General features: G+C 38.8%; 1 protein-coding gene across 1 annotated transcript in view; it reads right to left on the minus strand.

Moving 5' to 3' along the window:
• Nucleotides 1–2,560: 2,560 nt before the first annotated feature.
• The window catches only part of LOC150076188 (uncharacterized), a 55,809-nt gene continuing 36,899 nt past the window's right edge, over nt 2,561–21,470 (minus strand). Inside the window, exon 6 of the mRNA XM_090387561.1 lies at nt 2,561–2,661. Coding sequence (XP_090243687.1) covers nt 2,635–2,661 — 27 coding nt within the window. The 3' untranslated portion in view covers nt 2,561–2,634. The remainder of the gene's footprint in view (nt 2,662–21,470) is intronic.

Below are 21,470 nucleotides of genomic sequence, written 5' to 3' on the forward strand. Positions count from 1 at the left end.
TTTCAGCATTGGGTCCTGGGGGTGTATAAATAACTGCAATATCAATGCGGGCTGATTTAAATTGGCATGACGCAATTAGTCCTTCGAACTTATTAGAATGGTTTCGTAATTCTTTGTTACAACCATGTGTGGTGTTTTATAGAAAAGTCCCACTCCACCCCCTCTTTTGTCCTGTCGGGAGCAAATAATCATATTATAACCAGTCGAAACTGCAAATGGAAAATCCTCTTCATTATGGTCAAGCCAAATTTCTGTTATGCAAAGCACATCATAATTGTGTGAGAGTAAAAGCTCTTCTACAGTTTTGAGATTATTACGGATGCTATGGGCATTCTGATAGAAGAGGGCCAGGCTATTACATTTGGGGATCTTCCTTAGTACTTTTTGCCTCTGTGGTCTGTTTCTTTCTATTCTGGAGATGTCTCTTTGAGATATTCTCACAGGAATTGTGTATTGTCTTCCATCCACGATTCCTGTGCTAAGTCAGCTAGTTGTGTTACCTGTACCCTTAATGTTACCATGCAGTATTTCACTGTGCTACTGACGCCTTAAGGCGGGTGATTGAAAAAAAGGGCCAGGTGAGGAGTTCTCGAGGCCAGGCAGATGGCTGAATCAAAATTTTGTTTTGGGTTATGTTGCAATCTAATCTAAAAGATGAATAGGAAGGCCATTTTGTGGGCAATTGGGATACATCAACAGATAGGTTTAGATTTTCTTTTATGCCATTTTTAACCTGTTTTGTGGTTGTTTGTGGAGCCAATCGTAAAATGAACAGGCTTCTGGGAGTGAGTTGTTGGTCGACATGTTGTTGGTCGACATGCTTTCCCGCTGGACTGGAGCCAGTTGGTTGGAGCTGTCCCATTTATATGTGATCGTCTGGATCTCTTGTTTATTCGTGTCTGCGGTCCTACCCTTGTCTCTTGGGTTTTGTAATTTTCTTTAGCCGTGTTCTCTCTGGATGCGTGAGGGGATCGCTTAGCGACAACCTCAGCCCAGGAGTGTGGGGTTAGAGTCAGTATGACAATGAGCTTCCGTATGGATTTCATGATAGTTTTTAATAACATAATTGGGATGTCTAGTAGGTGTAATTATGGATCCATCCGAGATTTGTTTTGGTGCGGCGCTTTGGCGAGGGGTGCGTGTTAGACCTGCTATTGAAAGAGCTGGAGGATTTTCACCCTCAACAATACTTTTATCAGTTGCTTCTTCATAGGTTTCTTTCTGATTCCGCACTTTTTAGAACATATAGTACTTAGTATCGTGAATGGATTGAAAAGTGAAAAGAAGATACTTGTTCACCTAAAACTTGAACTTCTGTAGATTGTAATTTTCAGGAAATATGTATGAAGGAAGGTGGTTCCAGAAAACAGAAGTTAAATGAATAAATGAAGAAGAAGAAAAGTCGGTTTTGTGAGTTTGAAGCAATAGAAATATCTTTAGGCAACTGCAATGGGCAAACACGAGTAAGCGCTTCTTTATGAGCAACTTTTGGGGAAAATCTTTTGCTATTCGCAGCCACAGAGTGAAAAAAAAGGCCCATAAAAGATCCCTGCATCGTTGAAGGAATTCAAACCGTGGCCTTTTCCACCCAGTGTGGTGAGAATGGTAGTATACGAAAAATATGGCCTTAGTCGCTTATGCTCCTTAAAAAAACTCTATTACCTCTATCAAAAGAATTAACCTCCTTTGATAAGAGTTCCTCAGCCTCCTCAAGGAGTAAACCTAATTTTATAAAGGAAGTGAAAATAAGGGCCCTGACTCAAGATGTAAACCTTTCTAACGGTTAAGATGAACTCGCAAATTCCAATACAGGGATGGAACTTGCTCTCATAAGTAACCATATCTGGATATCTCAGTCCCCAAAAGGACAAAATGCAGCGTTTTGATCTATATCTTATTTTATCTTATCTTACATTTTGCAATGGTATTTGCAGAAAATGAGATATTAGACTCTTTGTAGACGGTCGCAATTACGCTGTTGTATAACGAAAATACCTAATTGGACATGCTATCCTTCTATTCCACCTTAAAATTTTCTGCTGCTTCAGTAACCATTCCTTGAAACCCAGAGTGCTAAATATCAAGAACTTCCTCCAAAAAAGAAAACGCATCTGATTACTGTCCACCTACTTATGTGAAAAATAAATTTAAAATCTTCAAGCCTACTAACTATGTAGCATAATAGCGAACTTCACATTTCATTAGTCTTCTCTATTGTTTATTGCTTTTTTCATTCTTCCCTTTCTTTAGACTAAATAGCGACCTCTAAAGTGAGATCAACACGTCCATAAAGAAAAATAGCTTTGATTATTTTCAGATTAGAATATTTTATGGACTGCATTTTGTTCTAAGAAACTAACTAATTGCCAAAAATGTGCATTTATGTTTAAGTTAATACATTTAGACTCAACAGAACGTTCATACCACATCCTACAACACACAACCATATTTGGACATCAAGTAGTTTCAAGTAAGTATTCAATAAATGAAGATACTAGACATGTTTTCTATGCACCCTTTATTTTTGCTAAAATGGTCTACATTTTACCAAGCTGTGGTATTCAACATTTGGACATTATTATGGAAGTTCGAGTTCTCAATCTGGATCACATTTGTAGTCGTATTTCATTCAGATCATTTTGATGAGCATTGCGGACATTTCTGAAAGAACAATAAATTGGTATTATAATCAAATTGAATTCTTTATAATTTCGTAGACTTGATGTTGGAAGTCATGCAATGTAAAATGCCACCATTCTTCCCCTCTTACCAATTTGTAATTCTTCTGAAGTTATTCTTATCATATTTAGTGTTCAACCAATGCATTGGGAATTCTGTAAATCTTTCGCTAAATTACATATTAAAACATTGCTACTTACCTCAATGATTTCGTCGGACTTCTGCAATAGGTCCTTACACTTCTCCTAAAGATAAAAAAATATAATTATAGGAGAATTTAAACAAATATTTGCAATTCATGTGAATAAACAAAAAGAAATAACTCAAAGTAGCAACTGAATTGCGATATCTTTCTTTAATATTGTTTCTCTGTTCCACAAGCAACAGATAAACAATATTTTACTTGTGTTACTGATTAAATTAAGAGCACTTTAAAGAAATATTATCAAAAAATTAAAGGTCCTTAACGTCTTCATATGTAAACATTATCACTTATTTTGATTTGAACAGTCAGTCGTGATTGTTTTGGTACCGTTCATGTCCTCAACCTGTAAATATAGAGAAGACAGACATTTACTTTCTTTAGTTTAGTGAGAAAAACAACACTTCAGTACGTGTTTGACGTACAGCACTGTTTCTGTGAGATTGTCAAAGAATCTTTACCGCCAGTTTTTTAGCACTGCAATATGGATGGTATATATCCTGTTAAACAAATCAAGGATGGATGTGAGTGTGCATCAACCCATTGAGGATGTTATTTGACATCGTCATTAGACCCCGGGACGATTTCCCTAGACCCGAAAAGTGTTAAAGCTTCCCCAAACCAAAGACGGTGGGAAAGACGCGACGGGAAACTACAGACCAGCGAGTCTGACTTCATTATTGATTAAGATCATGAGTTTTCTAATTAAGGATACAATACGAAACCATCTCAATAGGAATGGTCTCCTTAATGGATGGCAGCTTCAACTGATGAACGAGAACGTTTTGCCTTACAAGTCTAGTTGACTATTGTGAAGAAGTCATAATGAAGTTGGCACAAGAAACAATTCTGACATTATTTAGCTTGACTTCAGTATAACTTCTGATACGGTTTCCAAATGTATGCTGTCTTTCTCTTCACCATCTAACTTAAAACTTGGTGGTTACTTCCTTCTTTGATTCCTGCACTGCCAGCCCTGCGATGTCATCTAGTTCATGGGTGATAAATATCATTGATCGTAGTACTTTCCATAGCATACTGATACGAATAAGCCAACTACGAACTAGTTGGTTTTGAAAATTGTTCCCCAACATGAGTTTCTTTCCACTTCACTTAATTAGGGGGAAAATGAAATAGTCCATAATAAAACACTCACATCTGCTCGCCCATTCCATCTGCATGTGGAGACTCTCTTAAAAATTCTCAAAATCTTCTGGTCTGTAGATTACTCCCATTCTCGTTACTTCCAATTATCTTACCCCACGCAGATTCTGTCCTGTACACCTAACTTTTGAAATTGGGAAATCTTTTGTCGCGCTTAGGCTGCTCCTGTTAAGAAATATGAACTCCCCTCCACCTTCTCTCTTCCATACCCTTCTTAAATACATTGTACTTACCAGTGTCAAATTAATCATTGAAATTTTTGTCTATCAGCACGCTTTAATTAATTTTATTATGTCAGCGTAATTTTTAAAGTCCTCTTATTGAGTAGGACTTTGAAAATTCCTCCAGTCGTAGATGGGAATCGAATCCAGACTTATCCAAACGAGTGGCAGGTAGTAAAACAACTATATTGTAAATTAAAACATCCTCAATGATACCGGCGAAAACCCTTGCACCACCTTAATTCAAGTGAATCCCGTCTTTCAAGGCTTTCACTGCAATCGCGTCTGAATTCTGATCTAACTCGCGGCATTTTTTCAGCATGAACCTATATTTATCCAACAGATCGTCAGTTTGGGTGCTTAATATCGTTAGTCTCCCATGTATAATAATGAATAATAACAATCTGTTGGTATCAAACTTTAAAGTATCAAAATACTTACACTCATTTCTTTCTTTGCTTCCTTTTCACCCTAAATGAGAATAAAAATAAAAATTTGAAGAATATTTGAAGATTTGAAAGGATAGTTCAACAAAGAAACAGAGGAATAAAATTTAAGCAAAGACCTCTGATTTCTCAGATATTTAATCTACGATAATCAGAGAAAAACTAATAGTAACTGTGTACATTGAATGGTACGAGTAAGGAAAGATCAAGGTTGTTAGGAAGGTGATTAGAATTGCTGATAAGCCGGTAAGTAAATGAACAAATTTTATTAAGTCAATAGGAACAGCGTATGTGCATGAGCGTTGAGTGGCACAGCAACTAAGGCTATGAGTCGATGGTACAGTTTGTATTCTTTGGACGATTTGTCCGTTTGCTGGACGAAAGAACAGTTTCTTTCCTGTTTCTTAGAGAAAAACTATGCAACCGACCTGCAACTGACCAATTCAGCCACGTTGTGCAAAACGTCTGTAAAACTTTCTGATATATTTGATGAAATTCCAACTGGGGAATTTTCCACCAGGTGCGAGAAGGACAATGATGATATTACTGTGCTACCGGGAGAGCTCATTAATAGCAAAGGCTCAATACCCCCATCAGTCGAGTGTCAGCACAGGGGTCAAGATACGTCGCCGTCTACCACTCATCTGGAGAGTTCCAGTTCGATTTCCCATCGGTTACTACAGCAATTTCTCAATTACTCTTCAACCATGGCTGTAGTCAACCTGTCCCAGGCGCAGCAGGGTTTTCACAGTAGGGTACTCGCCTGAGTAGGAGTTTCAACTAACCCAACTTGCAAATCGGCCTTGAACACACATCTCTACATACATCTACACAAGACAGAAACGAGCGGAAAACTAAGATATCGTTAAAATAACAATTTTAAATTCAGTTTTACTATCTGAGATGGCGCAACTCGGACATTGAAGCCAGATGGAGTTGTGAATATTAAAATCTCCAAGGAAAATTACTTCACTATTAGGAGTCAGTGTGAAGGAATTAGAGTTTTAAAGAAATAAAATCAAAACTTCTGACTGTTTTGTAGAGTTAGGGGAACCGCAACGGCTATTTATTTATTTATTTAGCAGAATGAGTAAAACAATTTTAAGCCAGCGAAAGTCAAAAAAGGAGGAGATTCCAGATTAGGAAATCTCTGACAAAGAATACCAGAGCCAACATATGCTGAAGTACCTCTTTTGAGGGGCAAAAAAAAAAAAAAACCACTGAATGAACAACTGGGTAACTTATAAGAGTGCTAGTTGAGGCAGTCGATAACCGCTTATCTATCAGAAAAAGTAATTGGAGTTTGGTAATTGTAGATGAAGGTGGAAGTCATTGAGGTTATATTTGAAAACTGAGATCCCTTTTATCTGTGCAATGAAGTATGTTTGAAGTTTGGCTCTTTTCGCAGACAACTTTTTTTTTGCGAGGCAAAGAAAGGGGTGAAGATGGTTAATGCTGTACGAATTTATGTAAATTTTACGTAACGACAACAGCAAAAATAGGCCGAACCCTTTGATATAATGCAGTATAATGTATATAATGATATAATGTAAAATAAATAAATATTTTTTGAGCAGATAATTCCATTATTGAGAAAAAAGCAATCTTCACTTAACACATCGAGATGTTCAACTCGAATATATCTAGGGAAACCCGGATGCAAACAAGAAAATAGCGCTATAACCATATTTAAACTTAAAATAATTCTTTTGCTGACCCATAGAACTGGTGTCTGGATGCAGTCAGTTTCATATTAAAACCATTATACTAATGTCGTATGCGACTTCGAAACTGAAAACAAAATATTCGACTTCTGTAAATTCTAGTAAAAAATAATAAAAATATTTTATTTAAAATCAGTTTATAACAAACGTTGTTGTCTTATGTTATAAATTTCATAAATTATTGGACGAATAACAACTTAATGGAACATTTATTAATTATTTATAATATTTATTATTATTCTATATGTTAATTATCTATCCATAATCGTTTATTATCTATCTGTAATGTTCGTGACACTCACCTCAGATTTCTCCCCTTTCTCCTTCTTCTCTTTGCATTCCTTTACGTGCTAGTGTTTGGAGAGAGAGAGAAAAAAAATTAATATTTAATTGTTAAACAGGGTTATCCATTTATCGTGCAGTCAATTGGCTCCAATAACACATTTATTAGTCCAGTGAGTGACCAAAATTTTCCCAAGAAGAATGGCACTGTTGAAACATTGGAGTATCTCCTGGAGGCCAAAACCATACGGGGCTTCCCCAAGACCGAATAACTCAGCCACATTATGAAAAAGGCCCGTAAAATTTCCTCAGTCGTCGACAGGATTCAAACTCAGGTCTTTTCCACCAGTTGTGGCGATGAGAGTGATTATACCAACTATGCTAGCCAGGATGGCCATCGCCGTGCATCCAATTCATTTTTGCAATACCATGAGACTGAATCATCACTCACTCACATACTGCAAAGCGTTTTAACTAAACAGGTAGTGTGAATTATAAGAAACTACCAAAATCAACGGAAGATAAATTGCGATAAGTTGAAGAAATAATTTTGAGATCCTGGAAAAGCTTAACTTAGGTTTTTTAACACGGCGTACAGAAAATCGTCGCTGTGCATCAGAAAAATCCGTGCACTCTCAAAGGATACATGGTATACTAGCTGATGTTGGATAATTTTCTTTAATGAGAGGCTTACCACTGAGGTTCACCGGATATATCTCAGGTCATTGTGGAATGTACGATACTGCTATTTGGAGGAGATCGGCGCGATGTTACCCAGTGTTTGCATATCAATAAATTCACTGAGGGCTTTCTCTGACTGCCAATTTTTTGCGTGGCTATTGTCCTTCCAGCAACCAATTCTATTACCTCCGGAATATTATCAGTGTTGTGCACTGGAGTGAATAAAATTTTGTTTATCGCAAACTGAATTGCATTTTAATTGGATAACCCACTAGAATATATACTATTAGTTGATATAGTATAGACATATAAGATTAATATATTGTATTAATATAACATGTATATTATATTAATATACATATATATATAATAGTAATAATACGTATTTAAGGAAATAAATCAATATTATATATTACACAAAATATATATATAATTATATTGTCGTATATCGCATAACTCTGGTGTCGTTTTCAGGTGTCAACCGCCAGAATTGCCCGAGAAGACGACAATATAGTGTTCTCTGTTTCTAACATAAAGATCTTTATGTTAGAAAGCTTGGAATGTACGTCTGCTGAAAGCAGTGTTGATGGCTATGACTTGAACATGTGCCGAATAGCGGATAGTAAGGTTAAAAACGTCACGCTGTGCCAACAAATCCTTCCTGGAATTTGAGAAGCGGGGCCAGGGAAAACTGTCAGAGAAGCCATCTGGTAACAAATGATGATGAAAAAAAAGAAACATCATAATTGCTTTTTCAAATCAATGCAAACGCTGATGGCTGAATCATGTACGGAAACTTGTTAGGTAATAGTCGCAGAGTTTATGGATCGAGCTATTTCCCAATTTTGCGAACTCACGTGATTGGGAAATAGCTCGATCCATAAACTTTTTTATAGCGTTTGAAGTAGGGCAACTAAGAGTGCAAATGGAAGAAATGGGAGATGAGATTGCTTAGTCGAACGGAAAGTATCAAGTCAACAAGTGCCATCCATCTTCTCAACCTTCTACCGTACACTTTATTAGAGTAGTTTAGGTTACAATACTGTAATATTCATCCTTGATTGATTGATGACATTATATAACAGAATATTGACTGGTCACCTCTTCCCTAAGGCGACACACTCACACATACCAAAAAAACCATTTTCTGTTACAAATTAAATTGAATTAAATATGAATTCACAAGCACTACCTCTTCTCGGAGATATCAACGACTTGTGAACTCAAAGTGTTTCAATCGTTGACCACTATCGAACAATATTCAAAGGATGTCCCATAAATAAATAAATCAAATTATAATCAAATAATTAACTTAAATTCAATAATAAGCGAGATTGTCATAATAATATTTTAAGAATTGCATTAAAAAGCGGAAAACTGTGCTCTATTTTATTTACTGAGGTTATTCACCTTGCACATGAAATTTACAGCTTCTTTGGCATCTTCTGAACCAGTGCATTTTTTCATACATTCCTAAATAAAATAAAGCGCAAAGTAAATTAGATTGAACAGCATTAAAAGTTGATTAACAAGTAATTCTGATATTAAAGAGAAAAGCAGTTTAACATTAGTTGTTTCACAGCTATGCAAAATCACGATATTATGCATTTGTACCCAACAAGTAAAAATATTATTCCCTGTAATTTCTTCCACTATTATCAATGAAGAATAAATCCATTAATAAGTAAATTTACATCGTTATATTAGTATTTCGGTGAAGTTTTGAAACTATTTGTCCATGTTTTTAGTAAAGGTCTATGTGAGTGAGTGTCTTTTGTCTTTCGCGATGTTTGCTTTCAAAATAAAACGATAAAGGAAATATTCATTCTTTTAGATTGAATATTTCCGTTTTTAAATAAATATATTAATCCTGAAGGAACATTTCAAATGTGATTAGGTACTACTATTAATTTCTAATTATATCATCAAATTACGAGGAATTAAAATACATTTACAATATTTAGAACAATATAATCAACATCGGAAATAGTAGGACAGACAACTGAAAGAAAACCTTTACTAACCTTTATGTCTGGGAATTCCTTGTGCACACATGCTGCATATTTGTCTAGTTTTCCCTTATCGCAACCTAAGTGTTAACAAAATGCCAATTATAGAAAAATGAATTATAAAGCATTTGGGGAAAGGTTACATTTTTCAGAATATTGGTTACAAGACTCAATCTGTGGAATGGAGGTACCATCACAATTTGTACTTTTTTATTTAGTTCTTACATTCGTTAGTTGTTCTTGGTTCTTACATGCGTTAGTTGTTCTTAGTTCTTGCATTCGTAAGTTCTCATATTCTTATTTCGAGAAATGTTCATTGGCTCGCAACTCTCAATGGTGTCCAGGTTGCTGGACGTGATTGAGAGCTTGCATCGATATCATTCATAACATTTTTCTTTTGTAACACTTTTCCAGATGTAAATGGATAAGTTACACCTCTCCAGAATTAATAAATATGTCTAAACCTAAAAATATAACTTATCAATCTACTATTATTATCCTGAGTATAAAAATTATAAATAAAATTGCACAGTGTGTGAGTATACGAGCACAAGTAGAACTAAATGTGGAAATGTGCATATGTTTTTGGGTGCGTGAGTGTCTGTAGGGTTATATTGAATCTGTGTGTATTAGAGAACATGTATAAATATGACACTCACTCACATAGACAGAAGACACAAAGAGAGAACGATAAGCGAAGAAGGAACTCCATGAAGACACTACAAGAACTTCAATCACCACTACATGAATGAGGCAACTTAAAACGTTGCTCTTGAGCAGGAGACTTCAGACCGAAGTATTCGTGCTCGCATTCTAAGATTAGTTAATCAACACCAGGGACTATAGGAAATGCATCGTCAACTATCCCAGAGTGACAGAAGACGCGTGTAGGCGATGCCACCTGTTCCCAGAAACAATCCAGCACATGACTATGATATGCCGGGGGTTCGTCCAGATGGGGTGCGCTCACAGACATAGCCAGGATAATACACCCGAAGCTAGAGTAGAGCAATTGATCAAATTTTTTTTTTTTTTTTTATGTGAACCCCAAACACGAGAGGTATTAGAACCTATAGTACTTAGTACCGTGCTTGGGTTGGAGGTTGAGAAGACGAAAGAAGATATTTGTTGACATTGGACTTGAACTTCTGTAGATTGTAATTTTCAGGAAATACGTATGAAGGAAGGTTGTTCCAGAAAACGGCAGTTGAATGAATAAATGAGGAAGATGAAAAGTTGGTTCTGTGAGTTTGAAGTTGGACAGTAAATGGATGTTGGCTGGTGGCGGCACGTGTTCGGACTGTTTTGAAAGAGAGAGCGGGAATTATAGAAGCCAATTCAGAAGAACAGTGCCCATGGAAATATCTGTAGAAGAGGCATGCAGCAGAAACAGTACGTCTATGAGAAAGCGAGTGGAGAGACTCTGTTAGAGATGAATCATTAATTAACCTAACTGCCCTCTTCTGAATGGAATCAAGAAGCCTGAGAGAGGTTTTGGGGGCACCGCCCCAAACGTGGGAACAATATTCCATGGCAGGGCGGATTTGCGATTTATACAGAGTGAGCAGCTGTTTGGAAGAAAAGTAACGCCGAGAGCGAAAGAGAAAACCAAGTTTTTTAGATGCAGAGGAAGCAATATTTGTAATGTGCTTGTGCCAAGAGAGATTAGAAGTCAGGGTAATCCCCAAAAGAGATATATCCTTTTGCCTAGAAATTGGAGTGTCACTAAAGATAAGCATAGGAGCAGAAGAATCCTTTTTGCGAGATATAAGACAAGACTGAGTTTTAGAAGGGTTGAAATCAACTAAGTTGTCTTTGCCCCACTGGAGAATTACCTGAAGATCGGCATTTAAGGAATTGGTAGCAGATTTTCGAGAAGTTGAAGCTGATTGAGCAGGGCAAGGTTTCTCAAAATGGAAAGTTGAATGCAATGTGCTATCATCGGCAAACCTATGGATAGGATTTCCAGTCAATGGAAGAAGGTCATTGATATACAAGAGGAAAAGAGTGGGGGAAAGAACTGAACCTTGGGGGACACCGGCATTAGTGGAGAAGTTAGAAGACAGAGAGCCATCTACCATCACCCTCAGTGAGCGATCAGAGAGAAAACTGGATAACCAATTACTAAAAACAGTTGGCAAACCATAAGATGGAAGCTTGTTTAGAAGACATTTATGCCAAACACGATCGAAAGCCTTTGAGATGTCAAGAGCAACTGCTTGTGTTTCACCGAACCTTTCCATTGAAGTAGTCCATAAATGGGTAACATAAGCCAGAATATCACCAGTGGATCGACACCGACGGAATCCATACTGGCGATCGTTGATCAGACGGAAGGTTTCTAGGTAGTTTAAGAGTTGGCGGTTAATTGATTTCTCCATTACTTTAGAAAGAGTAGAAGTAATTGCAATGGGACGATAATTGGATGGGAGGGATTTGTCACCCTTTTTAGGAACTGGCTGGATATGAGCAAATTTCCAAGCAGAAGGGAAAACACCTTTGGAATAAGAAAGTGAAAAAAGGCGGCAAAGAATAGGAGTAAGTTCAGGAGCACAGATTTTGAGAACAAGTGGAGAAATACCATCAGGACCTGGAGCTTTCTTAGCATCAAGATTCATCAAAATCCTTCTGATATCCTTTTGACGGAAGACCACAGGAGGCATTGAATGGACCGTGTTGGGAATGGTGGGAGGTGTTTTACCAAGTTCATTAATACATGAGCTGGAAGAAAAATGGGATGCTAGCAGGTCAGCTTTATCCTTGGCTGAAGTGACAACAGAACCATCTGGTTTGGACAGAGGTGGAAGCAGAGATGGGCAAAAGTTGCGGCCAATAGTTTTGGCAAGAGACCAGAATGCTCGGCTACCATTAGGGCAAGAAGCAAGTTTTCTACTCTTAGCCTGTTCAAACTCTAGTTTGGACTGATTAATAACTGCTTTACAATTGTTGCGAGCTTTGGTGTAGGCAGAAAATGAAACTGAAGAATTAGAAACAAGCCAATTACGATATGCAACATTCTTCTCTTGAACAGCCTTAGCACATTTATTGGAAAACCAAGGTTTAGATAAAGGACGAGATTTTAAAGTGGAGTGTGGGATAAAGGATTCCATTCCTGCAAGAATAATTTCACTGACACGATCTGAGCAAACGTTGACATCAGGAGTTTTGAAACAGTAATCCGACCAAGGAAAAGAAGAAAAGAAGTCTCGCAGGTCATCCCATTTTGCATTCTTGTAATGCCAAACAACACGAGGTTGGGAATAGCCATGAGATAAAGGTTCCATTGGAGAAGAGACAATCACCAAGTTGTGATCTGAAGTGCCTAAAGGACCTCTCACTTCGACCGTGTACTTAGAAGGGTTGTTTGTGAGAAAAAGATCAAGCGTATTGGCTGTATGATTAGGATTGTCCGGTATTCTTGTAGGTAAATGAACAATCTGTGCTAGGTCATTAGTAATTGCAAAAGCCTCAGCATCTCGACCTGCTGGGTCGGTGTGACTAGAAAACGGAAGCCAGCTGGAGTTGTGAACATTAAAATCACCAAGGAAAATTACCTCACTGTTAGGAAAGTTGGACTGGAGAAAGTCAAGTTGCAACGAGAGGAAGTCAAAGAGCTCCAAGTGATTAGTGGAGTTGGGAGAACGGTAGAGACAACAGATGAATTTGACACAATGAGGTAGAGAGATTTTAAGCCAGAGAAGATCAAAGAGAGGAGATTCCAAATTGCCAAGTCTCTGACAGGGATTATCAGAACGGACATATGCACAAGTACCACCTTTGAGGCGAAAGGAATCATACAGCGAATAATTTGGGCATCTGAGATGAACAGTAGTTGAATCAACTGCTAACTGAGATTCTGTCAGAAAAAGTACATGGGGTTTGGCAGACTGCAAGTGGAAATGGACATCGTTGAGATTAGAATTGAGACCACGTATATTTGTGAAATGAATTAGGAAATCCTTGGGAGGTTTAGATCTTTTCGCAGATAAGCTTGTTCTATTAGTTTGACAATTCATGGTGTATTCAATAGTAAGAAAAAGTGGGTGGGACATGCTGTATGAAGTAATGAAATTTTTGGATATGGCGTACATGTGGGAAGAATATACCCAGATCCTTGACATAACGTGGCCTCGACAATGCTCCCCGCATACACACTACTCGGACTCCCTCCAGTCACTATCTGGCAGAGTAGAGGTAGCAAGATTATACATTAGCTGATCCGGAAGCCTCCTAGAGAGTTACCAGTAGGTTCGGTCCGGTGTACTAACTAGCGGCCGGCCTACAAACACCATTTTAGAGGTGTACCCCTGGAAATGTAAGGAATATTGGATCTCGCCATGATGTTAATCATAATCTCAAAAGTCATCAGTCATACTGCATGATGGAAGAGATAGGGAAGGGTTGACCGGAACTTAGCTCTAGAGACTAAACATGGGTTCCACCACTTCAAGCCTCCAATAAGCAAAGTGGTGGTATTTCACCGGTTGATGAGAGTCATCTACCACCTAGTACTGCCTGGTAACATAGAGGAGCGGCATTCCTCCATGTGGTGTGGGCGCCACACCTCGACCCCTGCTTACGTTGGTTCACGTTGGTTGGATCAAATAAAGTGTACCTAATTAAAATAAGAACTCCATGCCGTGTTAGAGATCCCTTAATTATAACCTATATTTGGATCACATCAGAATAACGGACCAAATGATCCAGCACACGACACAAGACATAAATCTTCATTGAAAAAAAAAAGGAAATGGCTATCAACCTGACCGACATAGCGGTGCCCAACACCAGCAAACTCTAGAAAACCTACGATGTAAAGATAAGGAAGTACACAGATCGAAGACAGGAATTTAAGGAAATGTGGGATATGGAACAAATAATGATCATTTTAAAGAGTTGGCATAAGAACCTAGAAGCAATACACTTTACAGGGCAAAAATATATGAAACTCCAGAAAGTCGTGATCCTAAACTCCTGCAGGATAGTCAGACAGAATTCCTCAACAAATAATACACTTCTAGACACAATTAATAGAAAACGTAGAAACCGTGGTGTAACTCGTGCAGCTTTGGATAAAGCAGGAAAAAAATGTGGTATAGAGGTGTGCCACAGAATAGCGATGAAATGTGGAGATGGTAAGAAACTATGGACAGGTATAAGGGAAATTTATAAGTGACTGTATATGAATTACCAAAAATATCGCACTGCAGAAATCGATAAAAGATGCTCGAAAATATTGTCAGATGGCATCAGTACCACGTACTATCCCCTTTCATCTTCCCAGCAGCTATACAGGCATTACGGTGCTGAACCAGGGTCGATATAAGGGTGTTTATAAGATTCTAAACTAAATAAAAAAAAAAACAAAAAAACTAAACTATAATATTAGTGTCACCAGGAAAGTTACTTTCAACTAGCCATGTGCATTGTGTTTGTCAATTGCGTCTTCGCTGTTCGATTTGCCCTGGATGAAAAGCTCCAGTTTTTCGGTTGAAAAATCTTGCTATCTACGCCTTGCTGTCTCCAGTTGAAATAACGTCTAGAATCTGTTTATAGGTAAAACAGGACTAATCAGAGGCAAGAACTGTACTCCATTTGTCAGGGATCCAAGTCACATTAGTGTCACCAGGAAAGTTACTTTCAACTAGCCATGTGCATTGTGTTTGTCAATTGCGTCTTCGCTGTTCGATTTGCCCTGGATGAAAAGCTCCAGTTTTTCGGTTGAAAAATCTTGCTATCTACGCCTTGCTGTCTCCAGTTGAAATAACGTTCGTGGTATACGTTTCGACGAGCTGTGCGGTGTCTTGGGTATAATGGAAAAAAACAAAACAAGAACTTCTGGCTTCCTTGCGTTACAGTCCACTTGAATTGAGCCTTTTTGACACAGTCCGGTTGGAAATGTTTTAACCTGTGGTCGCTACAGCCTCAAGCAACAGTTAACGACAGGACATTGTAGGGTTCTATCTTACTGTTAGAGTCAGATAGCCATCTGTTCTAGTTGACGTAACCCTTTGGAAACCTTGGCAAACTCTTCCTGCAGTGGTTCCTGTGTCCTGAAACTGTTTCCAAAGTGCCGAGACGACGCAGCGTGACACATTAAGTCAACGTACCACATCCGCCTGCAGCTGCTCGGTTTCAAGTCGTCCAACGGCCCCCATCTGAAATAATGATCTAACGACGATGAGCTGCTGTCCTGATTACTGAAGATGTGGCTGTCCCACTGAGCAAGCCAAAAAACGGGAATGAAGTGATCTGGTCGCAACCCGTGTTTTATAGGCATGAATAATTTGCATAATGTGCGGCTCTGTAAGTTGGTGGATAGATTTCTATTGGATACTTGGAATTGTCATGCCAGGATGCCTGTTATGTGAAATATTCGCATTTGCCCACACTGTTAACCATAAAATATTCAAAAATAATATTTTATTTTGTTAATTTTGTGGAGCAGTGTAATAATTGGATATTGCAACCACCCCACGCAACTGGTACCTGTACTCTTGGCGAAATTGGAAAAATCTTTATTACGAAAAGAAGAAAATAATAATAAAAATAATTATAATTATTATTATTATTATTATTAAATGATATTAAACAATTCAAGCCTACAATTTGGCGATTGAAAAACACGAGTTTCAGGGAAGGTAAGTGATTATACCTCCGCCTAGGACCACCTGTCTACAGTCCCCACTGAAAATGTCTTCTTTGATAAATATTTCCAACTGGCCACAATCGCAACTTAGTCTTATTCAAAAAGGTCGAAGCGAACGTGTCCGCCGCGATGTCATGAAGGTGACGGGGTTCTAGAATGTATATTGAACTAGCATTCCAAATAATACAGAAGGTTTTAAATATTTTTCCAATGGGAAAACTTTGCGGTCGAATTCAGAAAACGTATTCATTCTTCCATGGAGTATGAAAAACTCTTAACACAGAGTAATCGTATAAGTTCAAGTCCAATGTCAACAAATCTTCTTTCGTCTTCTCAACCTCCAACCCAAGCACGGTACTAAGTACTGTAGGTTCTAATACCTCTCGCTTTTGGGGTTTACATAAAAATAAAAAATAAATAAAAATAAAAGGTTTCCGTGTTCAATGAAAGAACAAATTTCCACATGACTTCTTGGCCGACCGGGCTAGCCGAGTGGGTAAAGTACCTGCCCGGCAACCCAAAGGTCGTGGGTTCGATTCTCGCCTCGGGCTTGGATCAAAGTACTGCAAAAACCTTGTGAGGTGCAATATACAGTATAATGGACAGCCTGGCTCACCTCCAAGTGGTGGTGACGAGCCAAGCAGCTAGAGATATAACAACAGTACAAAAACACAATACTACCCAAACAAGACATTACACTTTTTCCAAGCTTTTGCAGTAGGTCTGCATTTCATCACAGAGTACATACGGTGCGGATGTCGGAAACCAGCGGTGGTGCTTAACCCTAAATACTAAGCCACTATGCTCATGTGTAATATGCCTACACATTTCGCGTGTTCTTTTGTTGATTTGGCTGTTACCTCATGTACAAGATAGCTCCGGCGGGAACATTTACCCATGATGTCCTTGGCATTGTTACCGCTGAGACTCATGAAACCTCTGCCTGGACAGACTCGATAAACTAAATTCTTGACAACTTATTTCCTATGGATAATTCTTCTGAAGATTGTCCAGAGCATATGGCAATTCGGGAGGAAAATAACAAGTACACCACTGAGGAACGTACCGAGCCATTTACTTGAGGATATAATTTTAAATATTTAAAAATAAATATACAATCAGTACTTGAATAAAAGTAGGTAAACTAAATGTAGTGGTCACCATTTAAAGTCGACACACAAGTATATTTATTAATATTAATATTTATTTATTTTTAAATAATATTATGTGTTTTATATAAACAATGACCAAATTGCATTTCACACGATTTGATTATTGCAAGCTGAGGATTTTCTGTGGGTTCATAATTTGCTCACTAAGGTGTACTGCAACGTATAAAAGGTTCGAGTATAAAGGGTACCACAGTTTGGGAAATACTACCTTAGCTCATAGGTTGGGAACCCTCAGCTTCCACCTGCCACCATCATTTTGTGTGTTGAACAAAACAAATCAAATTTTCTTTCCATAATTGGTAAAATAAATACAAACAACCTTTTTGCATAATCCTGAATAATACGTTGGGAAAACCAAAATATCTGCTTTTCTTTCCATAATTGGTAAAATAAATACAAACAACCTTTTTGCATAATCCTGAATAATACGTTGGGAAAACCAAAATGTCTGCTTTAGTTAGACTTTTACTGATTTGACTTTTGTCTCATAAAGGGCTCTCGACTGCTATACTTGAGTTAACGCTGGACATAACACAGTGTAACTGCGAGAAAGCGGGTTTATCTACACCGAAAGAGACGAAGGAGAGGGGCTCTGAAGAGATTCGATAAGTAAAGTCTGTCATACTCCTCGAAGACTATCAACATATAGTTTGGACGTGCAGGAATTGCATTAAGATTTTACGGAAGAAATTAAGCACACAAGCCAAATATGGAATCTTTTAAAGCTGTGTGATGTTGTTGTTCTTGAAGTAGGGGTTTTGGAAGCATCAGCGACTAAGGGTACATTGTTCAGTATACATTGTTTTGTAAATTGCATGTATTCTCTGGTCGAATTGCTGGACGAAATACCAGAGTTTCGAAGAAGAAAACCATGCTACCCTCGATTGAGACCGACTAACTCAGCCAAGTTGTGAAAACCACCAAAATGAGGAAGCTGTGTTATGGAGTCGATTCATTATAAACAGTTTTTAAACACGAGAGCCATGTTTGGGCCCAGCAATTTTACTGGATTGTTTCTTGTGATTTCTATTGTTATTGCAGAGTTTTAGACGCATCAGCGACTTAGATCATATTGTGTCATATACGCTCAGTGATCAGTAAATTATAATCATCCCATTCGTAATGCCGCAAAGCTCGCAGTACAAATAATCGAACGGTTTCCTACGCTAGAACAGTGGTAATTTGCATCTAACCGTACAAGGCAGTTATAAAGTAACAACTTTGGGGCATACTAAAGATATCACAGAGTTTCAAAAGGGCATGATTATGGGAACTCATTCGTCTGGTGCTTCCATATCGGAAACGGCACTTTTTTTTACTGTTGCTCACAACCCTCCGCAATTAAGATGTATATAATAACTGGCGTCGAACGGGATAAGACACCTCCTGAAGACAGAACTGTAACGGATTATATAAGGTGGATGTTCGTGGTGAGCGAAGGGTGCAGTGAGTTGTACGGACTCAGCAGCAGATGACTGTGCGACAGTTGACATCGCAATACAATGTGAGGAATACGAGAAGTATATCACAAATAACAATGCACTGAACACTGAGCTGTACGGATTCCACGGCATACAACCCAACAGACACCCTCTCCTCACATTTGATCATCGTCGATGGCGAATGCTGTGGTGTCAATCCGCTAGTTGGACACTAGAGGATTGGAATCGAGTGTGCTGGGCGGATGAATCCAAATAAATGGTTCAACACGTGGAAGAACGTGTGGCACAAGCAACACGAGTCAATGAGCTCATCATGCATGATGCCCAATGTCCAAGCATACGGTAGAGGTTGTTTAATATGGAACATGTTTTGCTATCAAAAAATTGGATGACTGGTGCGTATTGACCAACGTTTCGCTGGTGAAGTCTACCAGTAACCCTTAAGAGACTTGTGCACCGTGTCCATTTACAATTTTGAGAAGACAGAAACGGAATCTTCCAACACGAAAATGCGGTGTATCATTGGGCACTGTGCATGAGTGGTTAGAGGAACACAGTGAAGATATCAGCCATCTCGATTGGCTTCCAACCCAGCTGGTACGGTTGGTAGAATTGCCATCCTCCCCACACCGGGTGGAAACGAATTGAGTTCGAGTCCCGTCGAACTGGTGAGGAATTTTTATGGGCCTTTTTAGCAATACAATTGAGATAGTCAGGCGAGGGTAGCATTGTTTTTCTCCACCCGAAACTTGGATGTTTCGTCCGGCAAACGGAAAATCGACCCCAAAACACACCCGATTTACAGACAATATATATATATATACGGAGCAATATGGCCTTAGTCGCTGATGTTCCTAAAACCCTACAACAATAATAACAACAGATTGGCCTCCAAAGTCGTCCAACCTTAATCCGTACGAACGTCTTCAGACATCTAGTGAGTCAGTGCCTAGGCGAATAGAGGCTGTTATTTTGCGAACGGTGCCCAATGAAGTTTTAATAGGTAGATATTATTCAGTAATCACTGAGTGTATATGTTGTCTGTAAATTTCACGGGGAGTTTTGTTCACGTGAACATCCCTCCCCGTGACTTTTATTGCCCTTCTCCTCCCCTTACTTCGCCTCCTCTGGGTGTCTTAACTTCTCTATCAATCCACTCCAAAGCTTCACCCTCATTTGGACCTACCTTTTTCTCTGGTAGAGTTGTCGTTTGACCGGACTAAAAACTCGAGAAAAAAAAACTTTCGGGAGAAAAACCATACTACATTTGTAAAATTCGGCTCAGTTCTTGATTCTCAATAACACTTTCCCTACAATAATTAGAGTGTAAAATATAACCAAGGATAACCAGTAAACCCATAAGGGTAGGATTGCTAGCACCCTCCGGAGCGTATGATCAGTTTGCAAACCCTCAGAGGTAGCATTCTGCTGGCACCATCTTCTGCTGTATTGTCGGTGCTGTCGTGTAACTGCAGGTTTCCAGAGTGCTCTTGGCCTCTGGATTTCTCACGAGAACATCTCTCCCCGTGACTTTTATTGTCCTTCTCCTCCCCTATTTTCGCCTACTCTAGGTAGCTTAACTTCTCTTTAAAGTCACTCCAAAGCTTCACCCTAATTTGGACCTATCTTCCTACCACAACCCACTTTCATTCTTTTTTTTTTCCTTCTTTTTTTTAATTGGCCTGTGTCAGGAAGATCAGGCGACCCCCACAGAGACCAGCCAGAGTATAATGGGTAGCATAGCTCATCTCGCAGAGATGGTGGGCAACGTAGGGTCCCAATTGGGGCCCTGTGGCCAATCAGCCAGAGACACAACATCAGAACAAAACGCAACACTACATAAACCGGACAATACACTTTTTTCTGGTTTTTGCAGTTGTTCTGCATTTCATCACAGAGTACATACGGCGCAGATGTGGAAAACCATCCGGTGTCACCTGACCCTAAATACTATGCCAGTATGCCACTATGACTACAAATCTCCCCCTACTATAACATTGAGATGGACATGACAATAAACAAAATGAAAGAAGGAAAAATACCTGGCGCAGACCTGCTGGAAGTGGAGTGGTTAAAACGTTTTCAGAATACTACCCGGTTACTCTCCTAAGCCTTCTAAATAGGTGCCTGGCAAGAAGACACCTTTCCAACATCCTGGAAAATGGGAACCAAGAAATTTATATTGAAAAATCCGGACAAGTCACCGCAAATTCCAACGTCCTAATGCCTGATTGCCTTGCTCTCTGTAATGGCAAAGTTACAAGAATGCCTTCTCCTATTTCGCTTAACCGCCAGATACATATAAAGAGCAAAAACGTCCAAGTGACAAGCAATTTGGATTCAAAGAAGGCTGCAGCACAGAAGATGCCATCAACAGGTTAATCACTCAAACAACCCACACAGCTTCTAAGTATTCCCTTGCAATCATGGTAGACTTCGCTGGGGCCTTTGATCGACTATGGTGGCCCAGCGTCCTGCGGAGACTTCGGCTGTCAAATGTTTCCAACAACCTATATAACAGCTTAAGGTCATATCTAACAGGCAGAAAAGTTCAAATTACCAACATATTCCAGACAGTGACTAGGTACATCGGTCCGCAGGGCTCTTTGCTTAGCCCGTTTCTCTAGGCTATTATCCTGGACGATTTTTCCTGGGCCTGGTGGACGGTTCAATCCTTGGCCTTGGATGATCTTGTCCTTTTGGTATGTGCTGATACCAGTTCGACCCTGGAGCCAATTGCAAATGGAGCACTGGTGAAACTCCAGAACTGGCGGCCCTGGACAACTTTACCATTTCAGG

The sequence above is a fragment of the Mastigoproctus giganteus genome, chromosome 13 (genome assembly GCF_048544385.1).
Source record: "Mastigoproctus giganteus isolate SK-2022 chromosome 13, ASM4854438v1, whole genome shotgun sequence".
In the NCBI taxonomy this organism is placed as follows: Eukaryota; Metazoa; Arthropoda; class Arachnida; order Uropygi; family Thelyphonidae; genus Mastigoproctus; species Mastigoproctus giganteus.